Source organism: Falco biarmicus, chromosome 1 (genome assembly GCF_023638135.1).
Source record: "Falco biarmicus isolate bFalBia1 chromosome 1, bFalBia1.pri, whole genome shotgun sequence".
NCBI classification, from domain to species: domain Eukaryota; kingdom Metazoa; phylum Chordata; class Aves; order Falconiformes; family Falconidae; genus Falco; species Falco biarmicus.
The window spans coordinates 36,954,020-36,979,479 of NC_079288.1; the positions used below are offsets into that span (position 1 = coordinate 36,954,020).

At 37.9% G+C, this 25,460-nt stretch overlaps 1 protein-coding gene across 9 annotated transcripts in view; it reads right to left on the reverse strand.

Annotated features, from left to right (window-relative positions):
• The window catches only part of CIT (citron rho-interacting serine/threonine kinase), a 73,748-nt gene that overhangs the window by 34,175 nt on the left and 14,113 nt on the right, over positions 1–25,460 (reverse strand). For 6 of the 9 annotated variants that reach the window (XM_056328063.1, XM_056328054.1, XM_056328109.1 and 3 more), the window contains exons 10-21: positions 23,443–23,620; positions 16,130–16,235; positions 15,115–15,258; positions 13,648–13,767; positions 9,949–10,119; positions 9,629–9,688; positions 9,021–9,074; positions 7,792–7,932; positions 7,300–7,425; positions 4,290–4,385; positions 2,457–2,573; positions 1,909–2,018 (exon numbers count right to left, since the gene is read on the reverse strand). In XM_056328063.1, the coding sequence (XP_056184038.1) occupies positions 1,909–2,018; positions 2,457–2,573; positions 4,290–4,385; positions 7,300–7,425; positions 7,792–7,932; positions 9,021–9,074; positions 9,629–9,688; positions 9,949–10,119; positions 13,648–13,767; positions 15,115–15,258; positions 16,130–16,235; positions 23,443–23,620 (1,423 nt within the window). The remainder of the gene's footprint in view (positions 1–1,908; positions 2,019–2,456; positions 2,574–4,289; positions 4,386–7,299; positions 7,426–7,791; positions 7,933–9,020; positions 9,075–9,628; positions 9,689–9,948; positions 10,120–13,647; positions 13,768–15,114; positions 15,259–16,129; positions 16,236–23,442; positions 23,621–25,460) is intronic. The other 3 variants (XM_056328118.1, XM_056328088.1, XM_056328072.1) reach the window with 1 other exon arrangement.

The following is a 25,460-nucleotide window of genomic DNA, read 5'->3' on the forward strand; positions in this document are numbered from 1 at the left end:
AGGAACCCGATATTCACTGGTTTCCTGAGATACTGATGGAACAAAAGCTAGCAGAGTTGTTCTCTCCTCCCAAGGCTTTAATCACTAGTTCTCGTCTTCAAATATGCTCAGATTAGCTGTAGCTTTTGTGGATTCAAAATACAGTCCAACAACAGATTTGTACATTTTCATCACCACAATTCACAAAATAAGCACAAATTAACTAGCTACATGCATAATGAAGCAAGTTTCTCTTAAAATTTTGTTAATTCTGTACTACCTTCTACCAATCCTGCAAAATTACATTACTTGACAATATAACTCTCAATAATCTACTCTAAGATTTTTTTTTCCTTGTTTCCTATGGATGTCCAGTCAAGCACCCTGCTCTCAGAGGACGCATTTAGCTCAGCTAAGTTCTTACACTCAGTTCAGAACCAATGACTGTGACGCTAGACCTTGCATATGCTTCCCAGGTACACGCTGAGGCAATACTTCTGTTTTATTTCAGACTGAAGGTAAGTTATGATTTTTGCTGCCTCAACAAACCTCCTGGGTGATTAACTGGAGGTCATCTGGAGCATAAAGCAACACAATTAAATTTCTCACTTATTTTTGTGAATATTTTTGGCTGCTTAGGCTAAAATAACTTGCCAGATATTTGAAATCCAGCAAAAACTGGAGCCATTACATATCTGGAAGCATAATCACCACTGAAAAGGAATAAAACCAAAGCAACTCTTTGCCAAAATTCATCCTTGCTTGATTCTGTTTAATATTATAGGTGAATCTATCCAAGCGCTTCCCACAAACATGACATTCTTACAACAGTTGACGGATACTGAAAACCTTTTTGCAGGCAGCCAAAGTTGACGCATCTCTTAAATCAGTAAGAGCATATACTACTTTAGCACTACCTTGAAGGATATATCAAACAACCTGTGCTCTTTCCTATACTTCAAGTAGAATGCCTTTAAGTAATTTATGAAGGAAAAACATCATTATAAGGACAAAGGAATCTCAGCTAAAATCCAAAGCAAAATAAAGTTTGGGCAGACAAAAAGATCTGACACAGAATATTTCCTCTGTGTTTAATAAATAAGGATTCACCACAAGAACAACTGCTGATTACATAGTGATTCAAGATGACATTAGATCTTGACCAGTAGTATATCCCAAAAACACTGAACTGCCTATTACACCAGTCATTGATGAGAAATAAAGAAAGGCTGAGGACAAGAAGGCAACAGAGATATATGCTGGGTTAGCATATATCTCTACTGCCTTCTTGCTATCTGGGTTAGGAAGAAAACAAAGTTAATTGAAGCGGCATGCTGAAGCTGGGGTATCTCCTAGTTTACATTACTTCTGCCCATTTCAGTAACAAAATACCTCATTCTTGCAATCAGCAGTTCAAAAACAAAAAACATGCAGAAAAACTCTTGACTTAAAAAAAAAAATAATCTAGTTTTCTTACTTGCCTTCTTACCCATCAGAACAGGATGGAATGTTTGTGAAAGAAAGGTGTTTAATGTTTTCAGTTTCAACGTTATGTAACTGTCACAGGAACCAAGGAAAATACAAATCTATTACCAATATGTATGTTCAAAAAAGGAATACAGGCTTCTCCAGAGATAATTTAGAAATTAAAATTATTACTATTCATTTAACCTGCACAAAAGCACCAGCCTCAAGAAAAACTCTGAAGTAAACACTGTAACACAAACCAATTTTCCTAGTCATGTTTGAGGAAGTACAAATCAGGCAGTGAACCACAACTATTTGAAGAACAAGCCTATTTCTGTATCACTGAAAAACAAGCAGGGAGCACAGCAGGCATTCAAAAAAGAACCACTTTTACATTAAGAGAACAGATCTTACTGAGAACTGTTCAGTAGTGACCAGTATGATAGCAGTTGCTATACTTACATGTTCCTCTGGGTAAAAAGGCTGCTATTTGCTGCCAGTTTATTGGCCTCAGACAATTCCACTATTCTCTGCTCCAGTGATCTAATCTTAGAATCCATTGCATTGATCATCTGAAACAGAGAAAAGTGCCTTTGAGACCACACAATAGAAACGATTATAAAAACAATGTTTAAAAAAGTCTGAACTTTTTCCAGAAACAAAAAAAGTAAAAAGAAACTGATCAAATGGCCAAAAGAACATTGCAGATGCAATTACTGGAACTATTAGAACGGCTTTTTACTGCTTTACTATTAGGGAAAGCAAGCATTATATTATCAATGCACAAAATGATGGGTACACAGCAAGGTACGTAGCTACTTTTAAGGAAATATTCTCAAAGGTACCTTGAACTAAATAAAAGGGTCTTTTAAAATTAGTATTAATCAGTGGATTTCCTTCAAAACAGCTCAGCAGCATTACAAAACCTCAAAACCAAGATTATCATGCTTGAAATCAGTCTCAGAAAGCTACTTTTAAAATGCTTCAATTTCCAGTTCAACTATACATACCGCCTTCTGTTCTGCCAGGACTTTACATTTCTCACGTGCTTCTTCTTCATGTCTTCTAAGCATATTCTCAAGTGCTTCCTTATCTGCAAGATCTTTCTTCATCTGATTTTCCAACACCTAAATGAAGACATTTCTTTTGTCTAAATTATATCTGTTTCACTGGGCAAAGGGCAAGCAGAAAGAAAATTATCAAGATAGAAATTTTTTTTCAAGCAACTGATCATATCTCAAGCAAAATTAAAGCCAAGATGCAATTGCATGACATCCACGGAAGAGCAAATTCCAAAAAAGAGCACTCCCTCAGTTATCTCTGAAACTGAATTTAATGATGGAATTTTATGAAGACGTGAAGATACTGTAGATCATTTTAATTATTATTTTAATTCATATAAACTGTGTTCAGGAAATATTCCATACTAATGCAACAGACAACAGAAAAACTCTATACCCCAATAGCATAGTAGAGGAAGTAAGGAAGTGCACATCCTTTGGCTGCCCTACCAATATGGCTCAGAAGTATTTTGTAAGTTCCATAAGTATGCATGTGAAGGCAACTGAGACTCCATAAATTCTTCACATTGGAGACATCAAATAAAACGGCTAAGTAAAAGACTTCTTTTTGTGGCACGAACACCTTTCATTAGGAACAGGACTGAAGTAACTAACTGTTACCTTTTTGTAAAAACACATGCTACGTATGTATGTATGTTCAGAGATTTAAATCAGTTGTTAAACTGAAGGTCGTTTCCTTCAAGACAAGATTTCAGAAGCACAAAGCCCGGACACCACAGGATATGTTTTATAGTTCCAGTTACAAAAATCCCATGTCCTCTTTCACCCAGCTTCCTGATTCCTCCTACTAAACCCTATATCATATGTCCCTGTAATACACTGGCTCTCTTTTTCTAATCGCTATCCTCTTTTCCAGTTTTTATGTCATCACTTCTCCTTTCCCAACATCTACCTCTGATCTTCCTGCTTTCTATCACTTTCCTTTCATTACTGATTACCACATGCTTTGGTCTGCTGGGAAACCTTCTTTCTTCTCTTTTTTTTCCCTTCATATTTCTCCCACAGAAATTTCTTTTCTCCTCTTAAATACTACATCCTCTCACATTTAAGCTGAAATGTAGAATTAAAGTCCTAGGTAAATGTACTAGATTAAAATTGCCGAAAACAGATTATGCTTAGTGGAAACAAAGATTCTGACAAAATGCATTTACTGACTGACATACTGCAGGTTCTTTAGAAAAATCCTTAGGCAGTGCACATACTCTTATTTCCCAATTTATTTTTCCTAATTTTAGATGGTGTCTGATTCTATTTCTAACCATTTGTTAGTCTTATGCTACCCTGGAAAAGACAAAAACAAAGTGGGCGGTTTCTGTGGCTTCTTGGCAGATGTTACAGCTCCAAAAAGATGGAATTTCAGAAACGCTCCAGTATTTGCTGAATTTAAAACTTGCAGGTAGGCTGTGTGAATAGTCATAGAAAATCATCAGTAGGAGCCGAGAGCTTTCTCAGGATGTGAGATCCAATAGCATGAAGTATTATTTAGTCAGCAATAGTCAAATTACAATAAACAACTGCCTCCCTAAGGTCTGACTTCAAATGCCACCTGTTTAAATGCAGTGCTAAAGACAGATAAAGTACAATGGCATGGACTAGAAGAAAAACTTATTCAGATTCCACAAGCTCTCTGAATATTTCAGTAGTGGTAAGCAAAAAGGCAACTCGTAAGACAAAGCAATCACAGCCTAAAGGCAACTGTTTTACCCTGAACTCATTCTACCCACAAAAGCTTGTAGGAAGATGATAAGAAGATATTTTTACTTTGAGTTTTTCCTCATAGAATTGTTCCTTCTGCTTCAGCTGCAACTCCAGATGTTGTGCTGCAATCTGAGCCTCACGGTGCTTTTCTTCCAGCTCCTAAAAGCAGCAGAGATTCATATTCAGACACAAAGTAGTAAGTGCTGTGTGTATGTGTTACACAGGTATCAAACATTCATTCATTCTCTTTTTTAAGGCTTCACATTATAAAAATCCCAAGACCAGGGCTGTCATAGTGAAAAGAATTATAAGAGCTGCACATTATCAGTCTTAAGCTTTGCATATCGCTGGTGATGCATCTACCGTAAAGCAGATATACTGCTAAAGACAAAGATTTCTACTTCCACAGTATGAATCTCCATTTCCCAGTACCGTATTCCCAAAGATGGGCCAAGGAGGTTTTGTGAAAACAAGCAGTTACAAACACTTCATAGCTGCAGTGGCATCACAGGAAGTTCAGATCTATTTTTAACAAGGTCTTTCACTTGTTTTCTCACAGAAAGCCTCAATAATGGGGCACTGCTGTCTCTGCTTTTCATACTACATTCAAAGAGTGGGAATAGTATTTACTTGGCTATATTCTGCAGACGGATGTTGTCAGAATAAATATTTAGAAATTGGTTGGAAATTGAAAAGTGCAGGATGCAATATACGTGGTAGAACATAGCAGAATATTTTTAATCTCTGTACTTCACATCAGATAGTTTGAACCATTCTGCTGTCTGACTATATCTATAATCCCCTTTCAACAAGGCAACTCGCAAGAGTTTAACTTAGAACTTTATGCTCATTCATTGTCATATTTGCCATTCCAACAATTTCCTTAGAACAAAAGGCAGAACCAGGTCTGTCATGCACTACCACTGGATTGACTCTTGCAGAGACAAGTTCAGGTTCTGGGATGCATCCAGGTCTTCTGTCTGCCTTCATCACTGAAAATTTCCTGATATTTCTACTTTAGCTCTTTTCATATTCTCTTTGCTGATCTTCCTCATCTTGAAAACATACAAAGACTTTTTTGCTCCAGTAATTGCAACAGACCTCTCTTTCCAGAAGTGAGAATCAAAGAGGAGGTTCACCAAAAGTAGGTCATCTGCAGTGCCTAGTACCCAACACTTCTGCAAGGAATGGAGATTGCTGCTTTTTGCAATTGAAATATGTCTCCCAGCAACAAGAGGGACAACTAACCTCCCCCAGAAGCCCACACGTTTCAGGTCCTGGCAAAGAATCAGACAACCGGAGCAGCAGCAGTTTCAAAGCTACCAGCAGACTGCTCATACTGTAGCAGAAGCTTCATCAGTTTCTGCAGTGGCACTTAACAGCCAGTGTGGGCTTAAAAAGGTAACCTCTTACCATTCCAGTTCTCACTCACTATTCTCTGTGTAGTGCTAACTCAAGGTAACCTCTTACCATTCCAGTTCTCACTCACTATTCTCTGTGTAGTGCTAACTTTGCTATGATGCTATTAACAATGATCTACACTTTCAAGCAGTAATAACTTCTCTAACTTGTTTTCTTACTTCTTAATCAAGTCTCTACAGGCAGATCAACAGGTATTTCTCAGGAACTGCTAATTGAGTATACATGAAACCAATGCCTTTATTCAACAATTTCCACCTTATTCTATGCAATTCTATACCTTCAGCTCCCTTCCTACCTTTCTAAACCAGGAAAAGTCAAAAGTCATGAGGGAATGAACAGGGTAGAAGTGGAGAAAAAAAAAAGAGTACTATTACCTTGTGCTCCCAGATGGAGCACTAGGAAAGACTTTGTAGGATTATTTCTTCAACAACTGACTTTTTTATAAAAATACTATTGTGTGTCTCCAAATTTCTGTCAGAACTCCATGGAAACTATCTATAAGAAGAGCTAAACACATCCCATGATGTAAAACAATTAGTTGATATTTCTGCATTCTCTTCCAGTTTTTCTTCCACAGAGAATGTAATCAAAACCAAGGAACAATCCCCAAATATACACAAGGGCTTATGAAACAATTCAAAGTTTTACACTATTTCTAAACAGAAAGTTGGCTTTCTGCACAGCAAAACCACAGCTTCCCGCTTACCATGCACTCATGTTATCAAAACAATTTGAAAAAATCAGCACTGCTAAAGAGCTGATTCTACTTTTCTTGAGAGTGCTCTGACATTCTAATGCTGAAGTCCACTTATGCAGCTATTACCCAGAACAAGTATGGGTTATCTGTTGACTCGAAATACCATTATTTATACATTTTCATTTGGCCTTTGGCCTTCCTCAGGTGTGTCTATGCTCAAGATTGCTACCAATTAAATGTAGTCTTTCCTTTTCATATTGGCAACATAGAAAGAGAACTCATGAGAAACACAAAATTAATATAATTATTTCGCTATGAAACCATGCTTGTGTCCCAGGGAAGTAAAAGTATTAGAAACACCCTCTGCTTGGTTCACTGTAGACTGACATACCAACTTGCTATAAAGATTTAATAGGTTTAACAAGGAGAGAAACAAGAAATTGCCATCAGAGAAGATATGTGGGTAAAAATGGATTCCTGACAAATATCACCTTTTTTTTTCCCCCAGACAGACAGTTTAGATAACTAATTTCTCTCTGCTTCAAAATGTAAGCATTTCAAGTAGATCTGACCTCTAAATTCCTTTGCAATTTAGTTTAAAAACTAGATATCAATGTTTCTATTGTTGCAGTATCCTGTCCTGAGAATGTTTCGCTTCTGAAACAATCATTAGGTAATTCATTTAAATATTACTAACTTGACTTAAAAGTGCTCCCACCGAGACAACTAGAATTTCAAAGCAGTATTAAGACTAAAGGTATAGGAGTGACTTTGTAACTAAAGCTTCAAATAGAATTTGAGCACTTAGGCATTCTCTAGTATGACTGGTACAAGAAACAATGCCCTTTATTCAACAATTTCCACCTTACTCAATGCAATTCTATGTCTTCCGTTCCTTTCCTGGCTTTTCTAACAAACTCCTACCCTTTATCTTTCATTTTCACCTCTACTCACCAGAATTTTTTCTGCCATCTGTTGAATCTGTTGAGATTTAGTTTGAATATCTTCCTTTAGACGGTTTTCTCTTCGTTCCACAGTCTCTAATCTCTTTACTTGATTCTCCAGAGAATGGCGCCGTTCCTGTAGAGCAATTATTAACTGCCATTTAGGCTAACCAACTCTGCATTATCACAAAGCAATGAGTAGCTTTTGGAAAAAAATCATCTGAAGCAGTCAATATATGGTAGTCTTTTATATTTGAAATCACCATCATGCCTCAAATCCCTTATGGTAACCATACGTCCTTATTGAGTCCTCACTGAAAATAAGAAGCCTCTCAGTTTTCTTCAAAGAAATACATGCTATTTAATGGATTAGTGTCCACATCACTTTCCTGTAAATAGTTACTACAGGAATACAGGCTGTGCACAGTCATCCACATGAGGGTGCCTAAACTGAGACACATGCCAGTAACTAATTTCCTCTGGATAGACATTCTCCACTCACCTCCGCTTCAAGCAATTTCTTTTTTATGCTTTCATTAGAATCTTCCCGATTCTGCAGCTTCTCTAACTCCTTCTCAGCTCGCTCCTTTGCTTGACGGATATTCTGAAGAAGTTCAGTTGCCTCTGAGCTAGCTTTCACAGCCTAAAGGTCCGAAGAAAAAGAAAAAAAAAAAAAAAAAAGAAAAGGTATTATAGGAAAAACACACACAGACAAACTTGGTATGTGAAAAGTTCATAACCTCGAGATGGTCAACATTCTGATTGTTACAGAACTTTGGCCTAGCCATCTAAAATTAAGACAACCTACAAACACGTACAGGAACCCAAATTCTAACTTCTGTTACATAATTCCTTTTTGTTTCATAAAAAAATGAAAATGCAGGAGATCTACATGCTTTACTTGCTGCACTGCAAGTTTCTAGTTGTCTCTATGTACTAGAAGTAACGTCTACCCGCAAATTCAGCTCAAGTTCTTGGAAAGAACTCACAAAACACTCTTACTAAAACACTGGAAGAATAACTCATTGGCCTATAGGTAATTCCTTGTAATTAATGAAAGGAGAAAAGGGGAGGGGGCATTAAAACATGACTGGTTTCAGATATGAGAAGTACTATTTCTACACACTTTTGGCCTCCTATTCATATTTTAGATCACTAACCCTTGAAAAAGCTCTCTCTCAGGAGATGCCAAGCTTGAAAAGCTCTCTCAGTGGACTATTACGACAACCCCTTTCTTTTCTGCTGAAAGATCCCAGCAAGAGAAGTTCCCTTACTCTTCGTACAGTGCCTTCTTAAGTGACAGACTGACCACAACTGCAAACATGAGATATTAGTACTTCCTCCAGCTTACATACCAGGAAACTAAAGCAAGGCCAACATGTGTTTTACTAGTAAGTTAAAAACATCTGAACCCTGTCTTCAGAAGCAAGGGCCTAGTGCATTATATACGGCACACCCAAACTGGCCTTTTAAATCAGAATTTCTCTACACTACTCCAGATCTGACTCAGCTTCATTTGTAAAAATAAACACTGTTGACATGTCTCAAGAGCTGAAAGCATATTGAGAACACCAATGATTTCAGATACCAGTTCCCACCCCCTTTTCCTTATCATCCCCCATGCTATGACTAATTCTATTTTTGAGGACAAAACAAAGCACACCCCTCCTCTGCATTAAGGTTTCATTGGAAAACCGTGTGGAAAATTCACTTTCACCACCCAGACATTACCTTTGTCAGCTTTTCCTGCAGCTCCTGGATTTTTGCCTGTTGCTCTGTATTGATCTACAGTTAAATAAAAAGATGGGGGGAAAAAATGGTGTAAAACCAAAAAGAAAAAAAAATGCTCTCTACTTATGATACCGTATTCATTTTAATTCACTTCACAGAAATCTCCCTATAAATGCCACACACCAAAATGCTCCTTGGCAAATCTACTCCCATTTTACTAATTTCTGGTTGATTTCACATTTTGGTCACTGGGTAGATTGTTCAGTGTGAGAATACTCAAAATTCTTTTTACTTTTCATTTGCTGTTCTTTATCCATAAAGAAAACCCTTATGTATCACTTCCTAACCTAACTCCAAACTCACACATAACGGCCTATCCTTGCCTAGCTTCTGAACACAAGCCGTTAAGAGCAGGATATCCAGACATAGCTTTATATCAAATCAGGAAGAACAGTGAATCACATCAAGAAAAGATGAAAAGAAAAATAAAATAAAATAGAGAAGGATGTGAGGCTGTGAATGCCACTGACTAGCCAAAGACACTCTTGGTTTCTGTGCATAACATGAAAGACCCAGGAAGCAAACTCCAGGATGCTGAAGTAGCATACCTTCTCCAATTTGGAATACAGCTCTCCTGCTTCATTTTTTCCTTGATCTTTAACCTGTAACTTAAATATAAAATATATAAAAGTCTCAGGAAAAGTTGTAGTACACTGGTCTTCTATCCAGTCATCACCTTATGCAATTTAAACACAAGCAGTTACACAAAGTATAAATTACATTGAGTGTACAATTGAAAGATGTTTTTAGTTGGACAAACCATGCTAGTCTTTAGAGGAGACACACACAATGTGCGTGTGTGTGCATGTGAAACAGCACTAGAAATTCAAGCAAGCATCAGCCTCCTCTCCCATGAAGCCTAAACTACCTTTTGCAATTTGTTGTGACATTCAGTAGCTTTACGTTTGAATTCTTCAGCTGCCAGTCGGGACTCTCTCAACTCCGATTCATAAAGATCACTACGCCTGCGAGCTGAAATAAGATCCTCTTCTAATTGATTCATCATCAACCTCATTTCTTCTACTTGAGCTTGATATTCCTGTAGTTGTGGTGGAACGGAATGAAAAGGGATTACGCTTTAAAGTCAGCAGGGGAAATACCTGGAGCAGCAGATCCCAGAATACTGATTGTAGGCAAGAGCTGCATTTAAAAATATGTGGAAGAAAAATAAAGTACAAAACAAAACAGTAAGAGCTAAATAAAATAACATATCCATGGTGTTCTGGTTTGAGTCTTGCCATTCTCAAGTCAATACCTGATAAAGTCAAAATATTGACTTTTTGAAAGTGGCTTTACTGCAGAAACACGCACATACATCTACATACAAATGAAAAAAATTACTTACATTTCTAATTTCTGAAACAGAAATGTGCCTTTGAGTTGATGTCTCTACTAAATGCCCAGATGCTCCCTCAAGACACAAATTCTCAGGCTGATAACATGACAATTACCACAGATCTGCACAGCTTGGGTAAAAGGAAAGAAGGAGAAGCAGAGGGGTAGCATACTGTGGTTTCTAGCCATCAGTCATTTCTCTTGACAGAGTTAAGAAGGATCATATTGCTCTGTATGGGAGACAGCCTAAAATCAAATATTAACTTTAAAAAATTGTCTAAAAATCCATTGCCCATAGAAGATATTTGCCTATATGGTCAGAAATAATGATTCCCCATGCAGGACGCTACAAGATAGGGCATCTGGATGGGGAAGGTGGGAGAAGAAAAGAACATTTGAATTGACTATCTCAATGCGATGGGGTATTCAAACTGAGACTAGCTTGTGAGATTGCTTCTTGTATCTTCTCTGGAAATAAAGAATTTAATTGTGTTTATTTAGCATTTACTAAGTCCTGCAAGAATACATGTTATAAAATTACTCCAAACAAAAAAAACCCCACAAAACAAAAAACCAAAGTATTTTTTATGAAGCTGAGAACAAGTAGAAAACATGCACATCCAGAGCTAGGAAAGATTATGAAGGGCTGACAGTGGAGGAGTCTATCCTTCTTTCCATTTTAATATCTTGCAATATGCCTGACTACCCCCATATTCAAAAGAGTAACTGTCTCATGACAAAATTGGGTTTGTCATCACTTCTTCCAGACAACCAGCTGTCTTTAGTTAGACAAGTGATTGCATGAACACTGACCCTAATGTCAGCCCATGATTCTCTAGCAACGTGGAGAGCTTATGCAGATATTTAAAGCAGCTGGGCCTTTAACAGATTGCTTTACTATCTGTTACAGAGAGCATGGCAGAATGGCTCTTTGGTGTTTAATCCCCAAATTGATTCTCCAGCTTGTAAGGCTGACAGGGGACCTACTCTTTCCAGTTAGTCTCTCTGCAGATGACCTTATTTTCTTGCTGGAAAGAATGAGAGCCTTATAACAAGTCAGCATACATGAACTCAAATATTTGTTTCATACAGATACATTTGTGAATTAAAAAGGCAGAATGGTTTGAAGGAATACATGTTCTGCTCAGAAATCATGATTTGTTAAGACTTCCTAAAATACTCAGCTTTTATATCAGCAAACACTTGACCATGGAATTACAGGTATGACTACAGTTGCCATTGTGAAAATGAGTGTTTGGGAAGGGAGGAGAACAGGGAGGGAGAAAAGAAAGAAGAAGAGATCATTAGTAATATTTCAGTTTTTCTTGTTTCTTCATGTTTGCAAGACTATCTTTGACTATATCTCATGATCAGGTCTGAAGAAACAGACCACATCATTCAAGGTGACACAGAACAATACCTCTTGCATATGCACTGGTCATCATTTTAAAACTATCAAGATGTACGTAAGTGCCTATTAACAGATAGGCGAAGCTCAGAGCATATACCTGAAGCAAATCACATCAAGGTAGCCACACACAAATGAGTGGGCCTTTCAAAAAAATATAGATCCTGATTTGTTTCAAGTGGTGTCCATTCATATGGGTCTTCATCAAGTAACAACCAGAACACAGGCTTAGTTAAAAAAAAAAAAAAAAAACCAAAAAAACACAAAAGAAAAAACAAACACTCCAAACAAAGAATAAACCCAAACCACTAACCCACCATTCTCTTCCATTCAAGTACCTGTAGGTTGAACCTACAGTCTTGCCCTGAAAATACCAAATATCTAATTATTGGGTTTTGAAGATTCTGATTTGCTGTTAATTTTACTCATTCTCTCTCAAGCTTCAGGTTTTTAACAGCACAACTCAAAGGAACTCTTTCATCTCGCCTCCCAGTTCCCTCTAACATAAAAATAATGATCCAAGTATTTAATGGCCGAGATCCACCTGCTGGTATGAGTCAGCAAAAACATCTCTGCATATCTTGTTGTGGTGTTCTTGCACACAGGTTTCAGAAGACCACCCCAGATATGAAAGTCTACAGGATATTCCAGATTCACTTGTTGACCTAAGCAGCATTTTCATGTCATCATGAATCTTCACAAGTGAAATTAAGAGATTCTGGGACAAAACATTTGATTAAAAATTACTTGCATTATCTTTCCTCTGTTACATGCATCTGTACTGCCTAAGAATCTATTGATATTTAGCATCACCAAAAATACATTGCAATATTTAAAGCAACTTTGCTAAAAAAGCACCAGAACACAGAGGAATGAGTTTTAGACCCCTTGTATTACATAAAACCACCATCCAGAAGAGTGTTGTAGAGGTCTATGGAGGCCTGCTACATCCAGAGGGTTGTTTTTGCATTTCATTACTTTTTACATAAGAGCTGTTTGTGTCTGGAGAATTATTACCTAGATTTCTGGGCTTTCTTGTCTCAAACACTATGAAATTAGGCAGTTAATGTTTGTAAAGTGCTTTGAGGATGAAAACCAAAAGATAATTGCAAAGAATCGTTTGAAAATTTCAGTTTCTTTTTCTCAATACAAATGTTGCTATTAATTCATAAAACTGAATGGATTCTGTCTTGTAGATCATTTTAAATCCTAAAAATGTCTACATTTGTCACCACTTTTTAATCTAATTTGACATTTTTTTTCCTTATGAACAACCATATGGATTAATGAATTTTCAACGCTCTTCTGGTGGAAAAAAATTATTTACTTTGCAAACAGATTAAATTTGGAAAAGAACAGTTAGGCAACACAGATTCTACTTTGAAAGAGCATTAAGCATTTTAAATAGTCAGATAAGAAAAGGGGGGGGGGCAACCAACACAAAATTAAGGTTAGCTCTGTTCTCTCCCAGGTGAAGATTCATTAACGTTGTGAAATTTGTATAACTTGACCATTTAAAATGGACAGTTCATTTCTAATGCAACATATTATGAAAGTATTGCAACTTCCTCCCAAGCTGGTTTTATAGATAAAGTACTTCCAGGACTAGAAAAACTTGAAGTTTGGAGTTTGTGCTGACTTGCAATATACACAGAAGTGTAATTTTGTTGCTTCCCATTTTGTTTAAAAAAACATGTGGAAACTCACAGATTGGGAGTCATCACAGCCTACCAACAGAAAACATAATCTTGGCAACAGAGCTGGAACACGCCAAGAGTGCCTATTTGTAGACAGCCACTCTGCTCCCCAAAGAAGCAGGTATACCTGTTCTTTGATCTCTTGCAGTTTTCGGCTTTGCTCTCTGATATCATGAAGTAGCTGTAGTGCCTTATCATCTTCCTGAGACACCTCCATCCTTGCCTGCTCCAGGCTTCGCTTTAAGCTCTGCAGAAAGCAAAACGTTCAATACATAGTCTTTGGGTTTTCAGATGGCTGTACAATAAAGATCTTTAGCTCTACAAATGCCTTGACTGCAGTGAGGCATCACACAAAAAAAAACAACCCACGAGACATCAATGATGGAACCCTAAAGAAATTCACAACCAGTGCTGCTTCCATCTGGACAGAAGCAGCCCATTCTACAAACACTGTTTACTACACTTAAATCTTAGTTTGAAACTCTTACTTCTTCACATCAGGTTTACAGACAAAAACCAAACAGAGATCACAAAAGGCATCCATTATTGACAGCATTTATCTGTATTTTATCTAGCACTATTAATACACAACCTAGATACAATCCTTCAACTTCATGTTACTAACAATTCTGTTCATTTTTCTGCTTGCTGTTCAGTGTGTTAAATCCCTTAATCATCATTAAACTTCTATAAAGAACAGAAGAGCTGCCTCTGTATCTCACCACACATCTTACCTGCAAATTTTAACAAACCAGCGGTCCTCCTATCAACTGTGTATTATACTTCAACAGAAAGATAGAAACTGAATTTTATTTACCTAGTAGCATTTGGTATAGGAAAATCACTCAGCCCCATTTTAAGATCTACTTCCCAACAAATCCACCCATCAGAAATGCTTTTCAGCCCTCTTGAAACAGAGTACTATCTGGATTTTGGTTCTTGGTACAAGACAGGAAACAGAATACTACATCCAACCGAAAATACAGAGACTATTCACTAGAATGAAAATATCCTCAGTGGAATCTTGCCAGGACAACTGGGCAGACATTCCAGCTCCCATGAAAAATGCCAAATGATCTTTGAAGGCATGGGTTTACAGCCTTATTTTTATATTCTACCTGAAAAACAGCACCTATCCTAGCATCATCCCTGACACTATGCTGGGGAACTGCATCAGTCTGAACTCACGATACTACAGACAGAGGCAACACCATTGTTTCCTAATACTCATACTTGTCCTTGAAGACTTCTGTCTAGGTACTGACTAGGCCTCATCCTCTTCTGGCTAAGAAATCTGCAAATCAAACCCAAGCACGTTCTAGCACAGCCAGTAAGACAAACAGCACAAACAGCTTCAGCAGGACCAGGACAGTAGGTACTCCTGTATGTTCTAAGGACATGACCATGAAACAAAGTTTGAATAAAACTAGCAAACAAGCCTCTGCAAACAATTCAGGGCTCCGTGTTCAACAAACATCATCTCACATATTATTTTCTCTCCATCAATACCCCACTGAAGCCATGATGGAAGAGAAAGGCAAAGGCCACCAGATTTCAGGCCTTCAGAGCTGAAAGAGCTGGTGTAAGGGCTCACACTGCATTCTGTGATATAGGTGGCCAGGTCCTGCTCCAGGAGGGATCGCTGGGTCTCAGAGGCTTTCAGTTCCACCTCCTTTTGGCTAAGTACAGCCTCCACCTCTGACACTCTCCGGTGCAAGCGCGTCATTTCCTGCTCCATCTGCAATAAATATCAAGAAGTTATAAAAGGGGCTTCAAAAGCTTTGTTAACTGCTACTTTCAGAGCTCTGTTTGTAAGGAATTTGTCTCCAAGAGACTTCTAGCTATGTTTCTCCAAATGGTGTTTAAATTCCAATACCATTGTCTCTGCTCCAGGAATGCACAGTTCTTCTTAAGGACAAGTAGTAAGTCTAAGTCACCCCATTCATTCAAGCTGCTTGTTCATATTCAGTCATTCTTCGAACCCCAGTTAGCAAAGAAGACACAATCATTTTTCACCTGACTTGCAGAGATGGGTCACTTTAACCTTATCCCAAATCCATGCTGGACCAGAAGATGGTTTCCCCCCATCTCCTTGTCAGGAGCAAATGGTCAAATCCAGAACAGAGCAGGGAGAAAAGTAATCGAACTCTCATAAAAGTCTCAAACAAGCAGTAAGTTTTAAAAGACTCCACCAGGTTCCCTTTATTGGAGCACAGCCACTGTTACAAGATGTTCACCATAACCAGTGATATGACAACAGTTATGTAAGTAGAAGCTGATGAGTTAGGAAGAGAACCTCAGAACAGTACTGCTGTAATTGTGCATATCATGAAGAGGCACGGCCTGCAGGAAGAAGCAGTTGTCTGTGTCACGCTGAGAAAAGGACTGTTTAAAATCCAGAGCCGCTTCTTGTTAAGATAAAAGTATCTAGAGCAACAGCATGGCCTAAATTCATCTCCCTTTGTATTGGACAGGAAGCCACCTCACTGAAGGAAAAGCACTTTGCCCACCACGAGTCTGGATGATCAGCAGCATCTGACAGATCCCTGGACATACAGTGGTTGCAGATTCCTGGAGCAATGGAGATGGCCAATCGCATAAATAAATACCTTGTGACACTTGTCCTGGACCTCTTGGAGTTCTTTGCTCTTGAGAAGAAGTTTCTTTTCCATGGAGCTGACCTTGGCTGGAGAATCCACACTTGAAAAAGCAGATCTAAAAGAGCAAAGCCAAACAGCACATGAATATAGGCAAAAGGTACAGAAATCTGCATTTATGCAGCCTTGGTAAAGTCACTGGGTACTTACTCATACCGGGATAAAAGACAGGTGCAGCGATCACAGTCTAACAGCCATCATTTCAGATCAAACATACCATAAAACCTGATGACAGCATATCATTATCAAATAATCCATGTGTACTCCTGGTTACAATATTAATATTTTCCATCAGTGGCTTATGTCAGAGTGCAAAACAATAAATCACAGCAACATTTTTGCATAACTTGTATGGATTTATAAGTGTAACAAAAACAAAACAAAGTCAACGTAACCATTCAGAAAGATAACAAATTTTCAGAGAATTGCTTTATATTTTGTGCTTTAAACGGGCTTTTAAGTTCTCATCAAAGCATAAAAGCTCTAAAAACTTTAACATGTCATAATTTGCATCACAGGAAGAAGGGTTTCATATCCTCAGTTACCTTCTGTGAATCAAAATTGAAACTTTCTTATACCAATTCATATGATACCTACAAACTCAATCAATATCAATATGATTAGTCACACTGCAGAACTTCAGAGTTCCACTTATAAGTAATTTTTTTCATCAGACACAACTTAACTGTACTATTCAAAACAATGCGACTCCAGAAACCTGGGGAAAATATTTACATGTTCTTAAGCTTTCTGTCTAATTGGGACTCAACATTTAAGTTTGCTGTTTCTGTTAAGTCTAAATTCATTCTAGAAAAGTATAGGAAGCCACTCAATATTTTGGAGCGTATTTTTAGTGTTTTGCAGTCTTAAATATATAATTTGCAACCAAAAAATTAGGCACACACATCAAACCATAATTTTAAAAATCACATTCTCCCTCACAAAAAATGATTCAAACTAGATATTTAAGCAGTTAATGATAGAACGAGTGTTAACTGATAGATGAAAAAGCAGAAGTACAATGAAGGTGCTAATAAAAGATCATACAGTCTGCCCACACATTGCTTTCTGCTTCTCCTGGCCACAGTTTGGTATACAGCCAGTTATCCCCATGGAGAGAAATGAGCTTTGAGCAGCTCTCTGCATATAGCCATACACCCACACACAGCAGCACAGTCTCTTCTTAACACCAAGGAAAGTTTGATTCCATCACCACCATTTTCTGAGAAAAATCTACTCCTTAATCCAAACAGATATGCAGGATAGTCACAAAGAAAAAGACACATGGATTTTTATGAAAATGCTGCAGCAACATATCTGTATCAAAACAGACCTTCATTACCATCACCTCAAGCAGTCATTACAAACACTGTTTTGATATTAGCAAACAAACAGCAAAATCCACCAATTCTGCCTTGAAAGGTCAAATATTAATATTTCTTCAGAAACCTGATATGGAAAAACTTAGAACAAAGAATCCTGCATGTCAACAATGCAGATATGATTAGCACTTAATAAAAAAAAAATGCTAAAACTGAATGCTTTTTAAAGCATTCCTTTAGTCCTGGTCCAATCAATCCAATCCATCAAATTATCATATTTAAAAATCAATTTATAAAGCGTGTCTATACTCCTACAGAGAAAAGGAAACCATCCGAGGAAGATGCATATTAAATCCTGTAACAGCTGGGTGTACAAACAAGGCTAAAAATGAATAGTTGAGAAAAGCAGTCTAAAAATACAAATTAAAGCTCACATTAACTAAAAAAGAACTAAGGAATCTGCTTTAAAATGTTAATCAAATATATGTAAATAGCTGCAAATGTGTACTGAGACAAGTCTGAAAATCTTTTTATAATAAAAATTCAGCTTTACAGGTCTGAACTGTACTTGCTAAAACAATATTTCTTTTTAATTATAGTTTCAACATAAGCCATCACCTTTTCACTTTTATTCTTTTCGAATTTGAGGGATTACCTAAGAAAATTCTAGCCAGTTCTCAGAGACCTGGTTTTATTGGCTGCTTCTATTTCCCCTCCCTAAAGGGGTTTAATTTTATGTGTTATTTTTGCTCATTTATATTATTTGCTACTAAAAGAATCAGAGCCTAATATTACAGGCACCATTTTGCATTTCAAAAGCCTCTCCTAGCAAGCCAGCTTAAAGCATCCATATGCATTGCAACACAGGAAGTAACAGGACAGATTCAAGCAAGAAGACACAGCGCTCTGCAAAGACGCGTTGTTCAGCCAGGAGTGACGGAATGGGACAGAGCACAGGAGACTTGCACTGACAAAAGTTTGAATTTCATTAGGTGACTGTAGAGGGAGCTGCTCCTCAGGGTTGGTGTCAGTTTTGTAAGGAAAGAGAAGGCTACAAACTAGAACTACAATCTTTCTTCCTCATCCCTGTCCAAAGGGAGGAAGAAATTCCTTAAAAATATATGTCCTGGTGACAACAATTTTCCTGCCATGGAAACAGGACATCTTATCCCCAAGTGAAGCTGATAACAGTTAGCACTGGACACACAGTTTTTAGGAGATACCCTTTTCCCAGCAATTCTTTCCTGTGTACAAATTATATTAGAACAACGTCATGAATATCCATACAACCTTCAAAGTATCAGAAAGGGGGCAAACAGAGGAAATCAAGAGAAATGGAATACTGACTAATCTAATAAGCCTTGTCATGGTGATATAAGCTCTCAACACAGCATGACAAGGTGGAAAATACCCACATTGCTGGGGCACTTACATTCTTCCTCAGTCAGCATCCTCTCAGTAATTAAACACATACAATCCAACATCAAAAGTCATGATGCAAAGCCATCATTCAGATTGATACCAACTCAGAATATTTCATTTAATTAACTGCTACATCTGGATCAAGTCTCCTAGCACAAAGAGGAGTTTCTGCTGTTCCCTCTGAAGTGTGAAAAAAAGACTAACAAAAGGTAAAAGCATACATCCACAAGAATATTGCAATAAAAGATTAAAAAAACCCAAAGTCAATTCTACAGTACCAAGCGCTGGCAGCACTAGCTGTGCCAATTTATTTTCAAAAGCAGCACTGCCTGCATGACTAAAAAACAAGTTAACTTACAGCTATCTAGTGATTTCACAGCTAGATCAGCAATAGCCTCAACCAGCAGAACTATCAGCAATGGTGCTAGTTGTGTAAAAGCTCCTCCAGTCTTAATGTGGCTGAGATGAAGAAGGAAAATGTATTAGTACAGGAAGAGCTGTAAGGTGATTCTGGGGTATCAAACTCCTGTCTTGACCTCTCTCGTGCATCATACCTCATACCCTCCTTTGTCCTTTTATGCTGCTCTCATAAACCCCCAACTCACCTGTGCTTCTTCCTTCTCACAACAATTGACACCATCTGTCCTAATCCTGGCCCCCACACAACATGCCTATAATCTCATCCCCCATCCATCATGCTCTATTCTTTTTAGCATTATACTCATCTGTACCTTCCACCCCCTCGTAAATGCTTGCTCAGGCCTAAAAAAAACCCAACCAAAAACAAACAGTGATACCATCAATCTGTGAATAGAGCTAGCTGAAGCAAAGCATATTTTTGGTATGCTCATCCTGTGCTTCCTCTTTAATCTATCTTTGGTGAAAGAGTTTACCAGAACCCAATACACTGTTGGAAGAAATCAGTAATCCTTCATTTTGGAAGAATGGCCCATTTTAATTCTCAGTATTCTATAATGACAATCATTAATTCATATCAAATTCAAAACCAAATAAATAAATAAAAAGAAATCTTGAAAAATACCAATTCGTAGGAACTTACAGAAATATTTGGACCATCTACCAAAGCCTCACAGACCACAGTTCAAGAATTAGCATTACCATTAACATATTCTGATAGATAATTAAAAAAAAAAAACCAAACCCACATCAGCAACTGAGATTAGGTACTAGTCCCACTGTCAGCCTTGCCTGTGAATCATACCTCTAGGTTCTGGTTTAGCAAGTATTTTATATTAACCTAAGTTTTGTATCATAAGTAGTCAGGCCCCTTTAGCATCTTACTCCCATCTCAGAGAGGACAGAAGCAGGCAAAAATTTACATCATAAACTATTTTTTAATTAGGTATTTTTTTATTAGGTATTCATTTTTATTAGGTATTTTGGTGTATTTGATTAGCCCAGGATTCACAATGCATTTATCTCATGCCTAGACTAGGCTTCTGCTAGTCACCTGCAAATGACAAGAACAATTTTCTTTCGCCACTTGATGCATATTTCTGGCATCTATGGTTTTTTCTCCCTTGTTCTAAGCACTGGAGATCAGCCAGTTAGGGACAGGAAGTAAGGTGGAGCTGGCTTTTAATGGAATTAAACTCTCAGTTGCCTGTTACCTTGTCACAGTCACACACTCACAGCCAAACAAGCAGCCAGATTTGCAGTCAGACAGGCATTTCTCCCCATATCAAGAATTCAGAGGCCATGACAGGAGAAGGAGTTAGCTAGTCCTTCTCTGCAGCCTGATCCCAGTTCTTAGAATTACACAGGAGATTTATTTAACAAACACTTTGCTAGTACAGGAACATATGACATAAGCAATGCCCTTGATTTCTCCTAATTGCTTCCTACAACACATTGTCATGCCTTTTGCTCTTTTGTTAAATCTTACACTTGTTATAGGCTCAAAAATTCTTTCCAAAACTCATGGTATGGGGCAACACACAGAACATTTGAACTCAATGGACCCTTCTAAACTATACACTGACTATATAATTTCTGGCAACAGGTCTAAGTGACTTAGGTGAACCCTTCTAACCCTAAGTGGTTGGGAGAAAGAGGAGAATGGAAAACATAACTCTTTTATCCTTCTTCTGTCCTATTTTTTCCTAATTGCCTTTTTTCTTAAGTATTTGAAATTCCTATCTCAGCTATGGATTCTTACTGTCCAGTGAACATGGGCAACAGAATAACCCTAAACTTCGTAGCTTGACAGTGCTGAAATTAAAAGCAATGAAAGTTTCAAGGACCTTATTAATGGCACTCCGCAGTTGCTGGCCTAACTATGAGCAGCACTAGAGGCATTAGAGCTATCATGCTGCAGACACAGGAAAACAGATCTGCATCACTTAGCAACCATATGGGTGAGACTTTCAGAGAAAAGATTTTAAGAAGAAAAAATCTGGACTGATAAACTTGATGACTTAAAACCTTCCAGACAAGGCATCCCAGGGTTCACAACAGATAAGCTTACTCCCCATTTACTGTTCTCTTTCCCATCTAGAATTTGATTTTCAAGCTTGTGTGGACAGAAACAGTACTTTATTTCCTCAAGTAAAACATACACCACACAATATTTTATAAGTAAGAAGCTACCTTTATGACAAAATGTTGCAGTGATACTAAGAATAAACTAGTCACCGCATTATTTAAAATAGATATCTTCAAGTCTCCATACACTCTTTGCCATATTTAAATCACCTTTGCAGAACAACATGCAAGTATTTACTGCTAAAAATATCGAAGTGCATTTATCGAGATCTCATTCAAAAAAAGAAACCACTAAGATCTTCTTATATTAAAATTATTTTGGGGGAATTAAGTACATGATGTCTTTCTGTTCCAGGCTCAGGAAAGAAACAGGCCACATTAAGCAGAAATTTTACTTCAGTCAGAATTTATCCAGAGCACATTATACCCCCTCCCAGCTATTACCAGAATTCAAATATAATTTCAATACGCATTTGTGGTACTAGCTCCACAAAGAAAGCATATCAATCAATCAGCTGTATCGATATTACTTTTCAGCCTTCCACCTCCAGCACAGTTACACGATTGTTCCTGAGACTTTACCTCACGCTTGTCTTCAATTCTAGTCCTGGGCCCCGATTACATATACATTTTTACTATATATATATGGTCACTGTCGAGCCTCTTCTGATATATGAACGGTCATGTAGCCTTGAGAGATGGAGTGCAGTTCCCCATGCAGAAAAGACAACACTAAGTTATTTCACTTCTAAATCAAGGTAGATTTTATCCCCAGGTGTTTTATAATTCTGCTAACAATATTAGATCATTTCACCAAAAGAACACTTGTTTTGGTTTTTATGTCCTCTCCCTTCCTTCCTCTTTTGTCATAAAAGCAACTCTGCTGAGGAGGGACAGCCGAAGATTCCCTTTTTATTACTGGCATAACCATCATATAACCTTGATTCACAGTGTGGGCAAGATCAAAGATGTCAACATTATCACCAGGTTTGGCTACACACTTACTGCAGAGCAACTATCACAACCAATACGACAAAAAAATGAAAACTTCATTAAGACAGATGGACAATGAAGTCCATTACTGGAACTAACTAGCAGCAACAAATGATGGTTGAGACAAAAACACAGCACCTTAGTGCATTGAGTCACTAACCCAGCTAAAGCCATTGCATTCCTGAGAGGCCTCATGATATGAGGTAAGGACTTCTCAACTTAAGGTACTGTACCAGTACTTTTTCAATAGCCCTGTCATCAGAAACTAATCACTCACCACACCAAATGCTTTATACCATACTATTTATATTATTCTTTTTCCCCAACTCTATTCTCTCAGAAAGCACGTTTTCTTTCAATTGAAAACTATTTTTTCCAGATCTTTAGCTCCTTCCACAAACACTTACCCTGCATACTTCATCTGAGTCTCCAGTCTCTTAACACACAATACAGCAATGTCCAGTCTTCATATTTAACTTGACCGAACGGCACACAGTCAGCTGCCATGAAGCTCCTTCTCTTGTTCACTGACCCATTACTGCACATTCCAGATTACGGAGCTCCATTTCTGTGGATCACTGATTCAAGCCTTACACATCCCCAGCACTTGGTGCCCACTCTCTGACCCAATAAAATAACACCCACCCCCCTCCTTTTTCCATCTCTGAACTCCTCAGTATTCTCCTTCTTTCAGGAACCTGCAATACCAGAAATGCAATCACCTACTGCTCCCTGGTTAACAGCAACAACTAATTCAAAGTATTTGAACAACCATTTTAGCAATAACTGGTTTAGACTCAATCATTCCATTCCTTTCCCTCCCTCTCATCCCAGAAATAATTACAGAATGGTAGGACATGTACAAGCCACAGCAGCAACAGATAAAGCCAGAAACTGGCAGTTTCCCTAAAGCAGAGTACAGGCCAGTTAAAACAGCTTTTCCCCACACACACCATCCTCACTGTAACAAACCTTCGCATTTTTCCAATGGTCCTATCCACCTAAGCAATAATTCCTACTTACTCTGATCTGATCCCTAATGTTTTGATGAATGAAAACCCCACAAACGGCAAATCTTCACCCGAGAAGCCTGCTGGGTTCAACTGGCACGTAGAGGATAAAACCCGCGAATTCTTCTCTGGTTCATCAAAATTTGAGGTGTCATCATCAGACTTGAGTGTAGGAACGAAGGGGGGAGGAGCTGGTGAAAAAAAGCAAGAAGAAAAGACAAAATTCAGCTACAGTTCACTCTGCAACAGTCCCACTCATTCAGTGCTTGCAATGGCACTGCAGCTCCTGCTTTTAATCTTGCTAACACAAGCAGACTGAGCTGCTGCTCTCAAATCGTATTACAGCAACAAGAGATTAACCCTTAAGCTACCAACATGGCTACCACTCTGCAGGCAGAATGTCTCCCACGTTGATTAAACTGGGGTTTAGGTTGGGGACTTCAGATTGTTGGGTTTGGGGGTTTTTTTAAACACATATTTTGAATCAAATCAAAGCACCAGGGTAAGAAACTCATTACTGTAATATAGCTAAAAGTAATAACAGTCTGATTCATCTAGAAAAATAAAATGTCTCCAACCTATCCAATTAGTGACACTACATGAGAATGTACCCTGATCCTTTGCTAGTCAGCTAAGGGATATATCTACCCTTTAATACTACCAAGAACCCTCACAGCACGGGCTTCTAATCAACAGCAAACTGGTTTTTCTCCTGGAATAGTCTAATGAACTATAGCTACTAGAAGGTAATTGGTCTTTAGGAAGGGAAGAAATACCAGTAAAATTTTATTTCTCTAGAAGAGCTTGGTAAAGATCTGGAACTCTTGTCGGGACACCACTGCAGTCTGGCTCTGATACAATCAGCTCTGAAGAGAGGTATAAATAGCAGGAATTACAATGTATTTCTTACTATAATTTCTAAATTGGTACCACTTAACTTGTTAAGCAGTTGTTTAATTTCAGCTGATTTTCTCGTGTTTGCTTCAGTTTAATTAACCAACAGAACAAAAGAACAAGTTCTTCTCAATGATGTGCAGCACCCGAGCTACCTGCTGGCTTGGCTACGTGTGTGAAAGGAATGAATGCAAAAGCCTGCTGTGCAATTCCTACCTCATTAAATCACGTTTTCGAAGATTTATTTATTTATTTCATCACTCAGGTCCTTGCTCATTGCAAATCTACTAATCTATTTTTTGCTTTATAAAGGACACAGCTCTTCAGTTAGCAACTAGAACACAGCCCATTGTCACAAGCGGATGGAAGTGTAGTGTGCTAAAACCGTTACCATGGATCCAGTATAGATCTCCTGTAGCTGAAGGGCTGATGAGAATTGAAGAACCGGGAACAAACATTACAACCCCTGCAGTGCAGGCTCCCTGCTCCTCACTCTCTGCATGCTCGGAGTTTAACCCTACCTGCCTGCATTCGTGACAGATGCTGATGCTTATCTGACTGACACAGGCAGAATGAGTCACGGCTGGAGCTTGCTAGCTCCCTCTAGGTTGCCAAAACCTTTCACAGCCCGCTTTTTAACTCTTTATTCTCTAGACAAATGTACGTTTAAACTACCCAGCAGACCAGCATTAACAGCCAAAAAAAAAAAATAAATCTGTCTGTATAAACTGCCAAATCACAACTACACATGCAGGCTTTGTTAGCAGCTCCCCAAGGAGCCATTCTGACGCTGTTCACAAGCAGGGAAGTGAGAAGAAATTCCATGAAGCAGATAGGATGCTGCTCACGTACAGTAGTTCCAAGTACATTAGAATGAGATAAATGGGGAAAATATACAAATTAAATAGATTGTATAGTAAGCAGTTTTACTTATTCGTTCCAGAACACTGAAATACTCTGTCAATATAATGAATTTATTAATTTCTGCTATTTATTGGGTTTAATAAAAATTTAGATCCAATATAATGCTGATGTTTATATACTGTAAACATAATCCTGGAAAACAGATTGGTGATTAGGTTCTTTAATTTATTATTATTTATTTAATATCAGGATAATGTCCAGCTACTCTTTCAT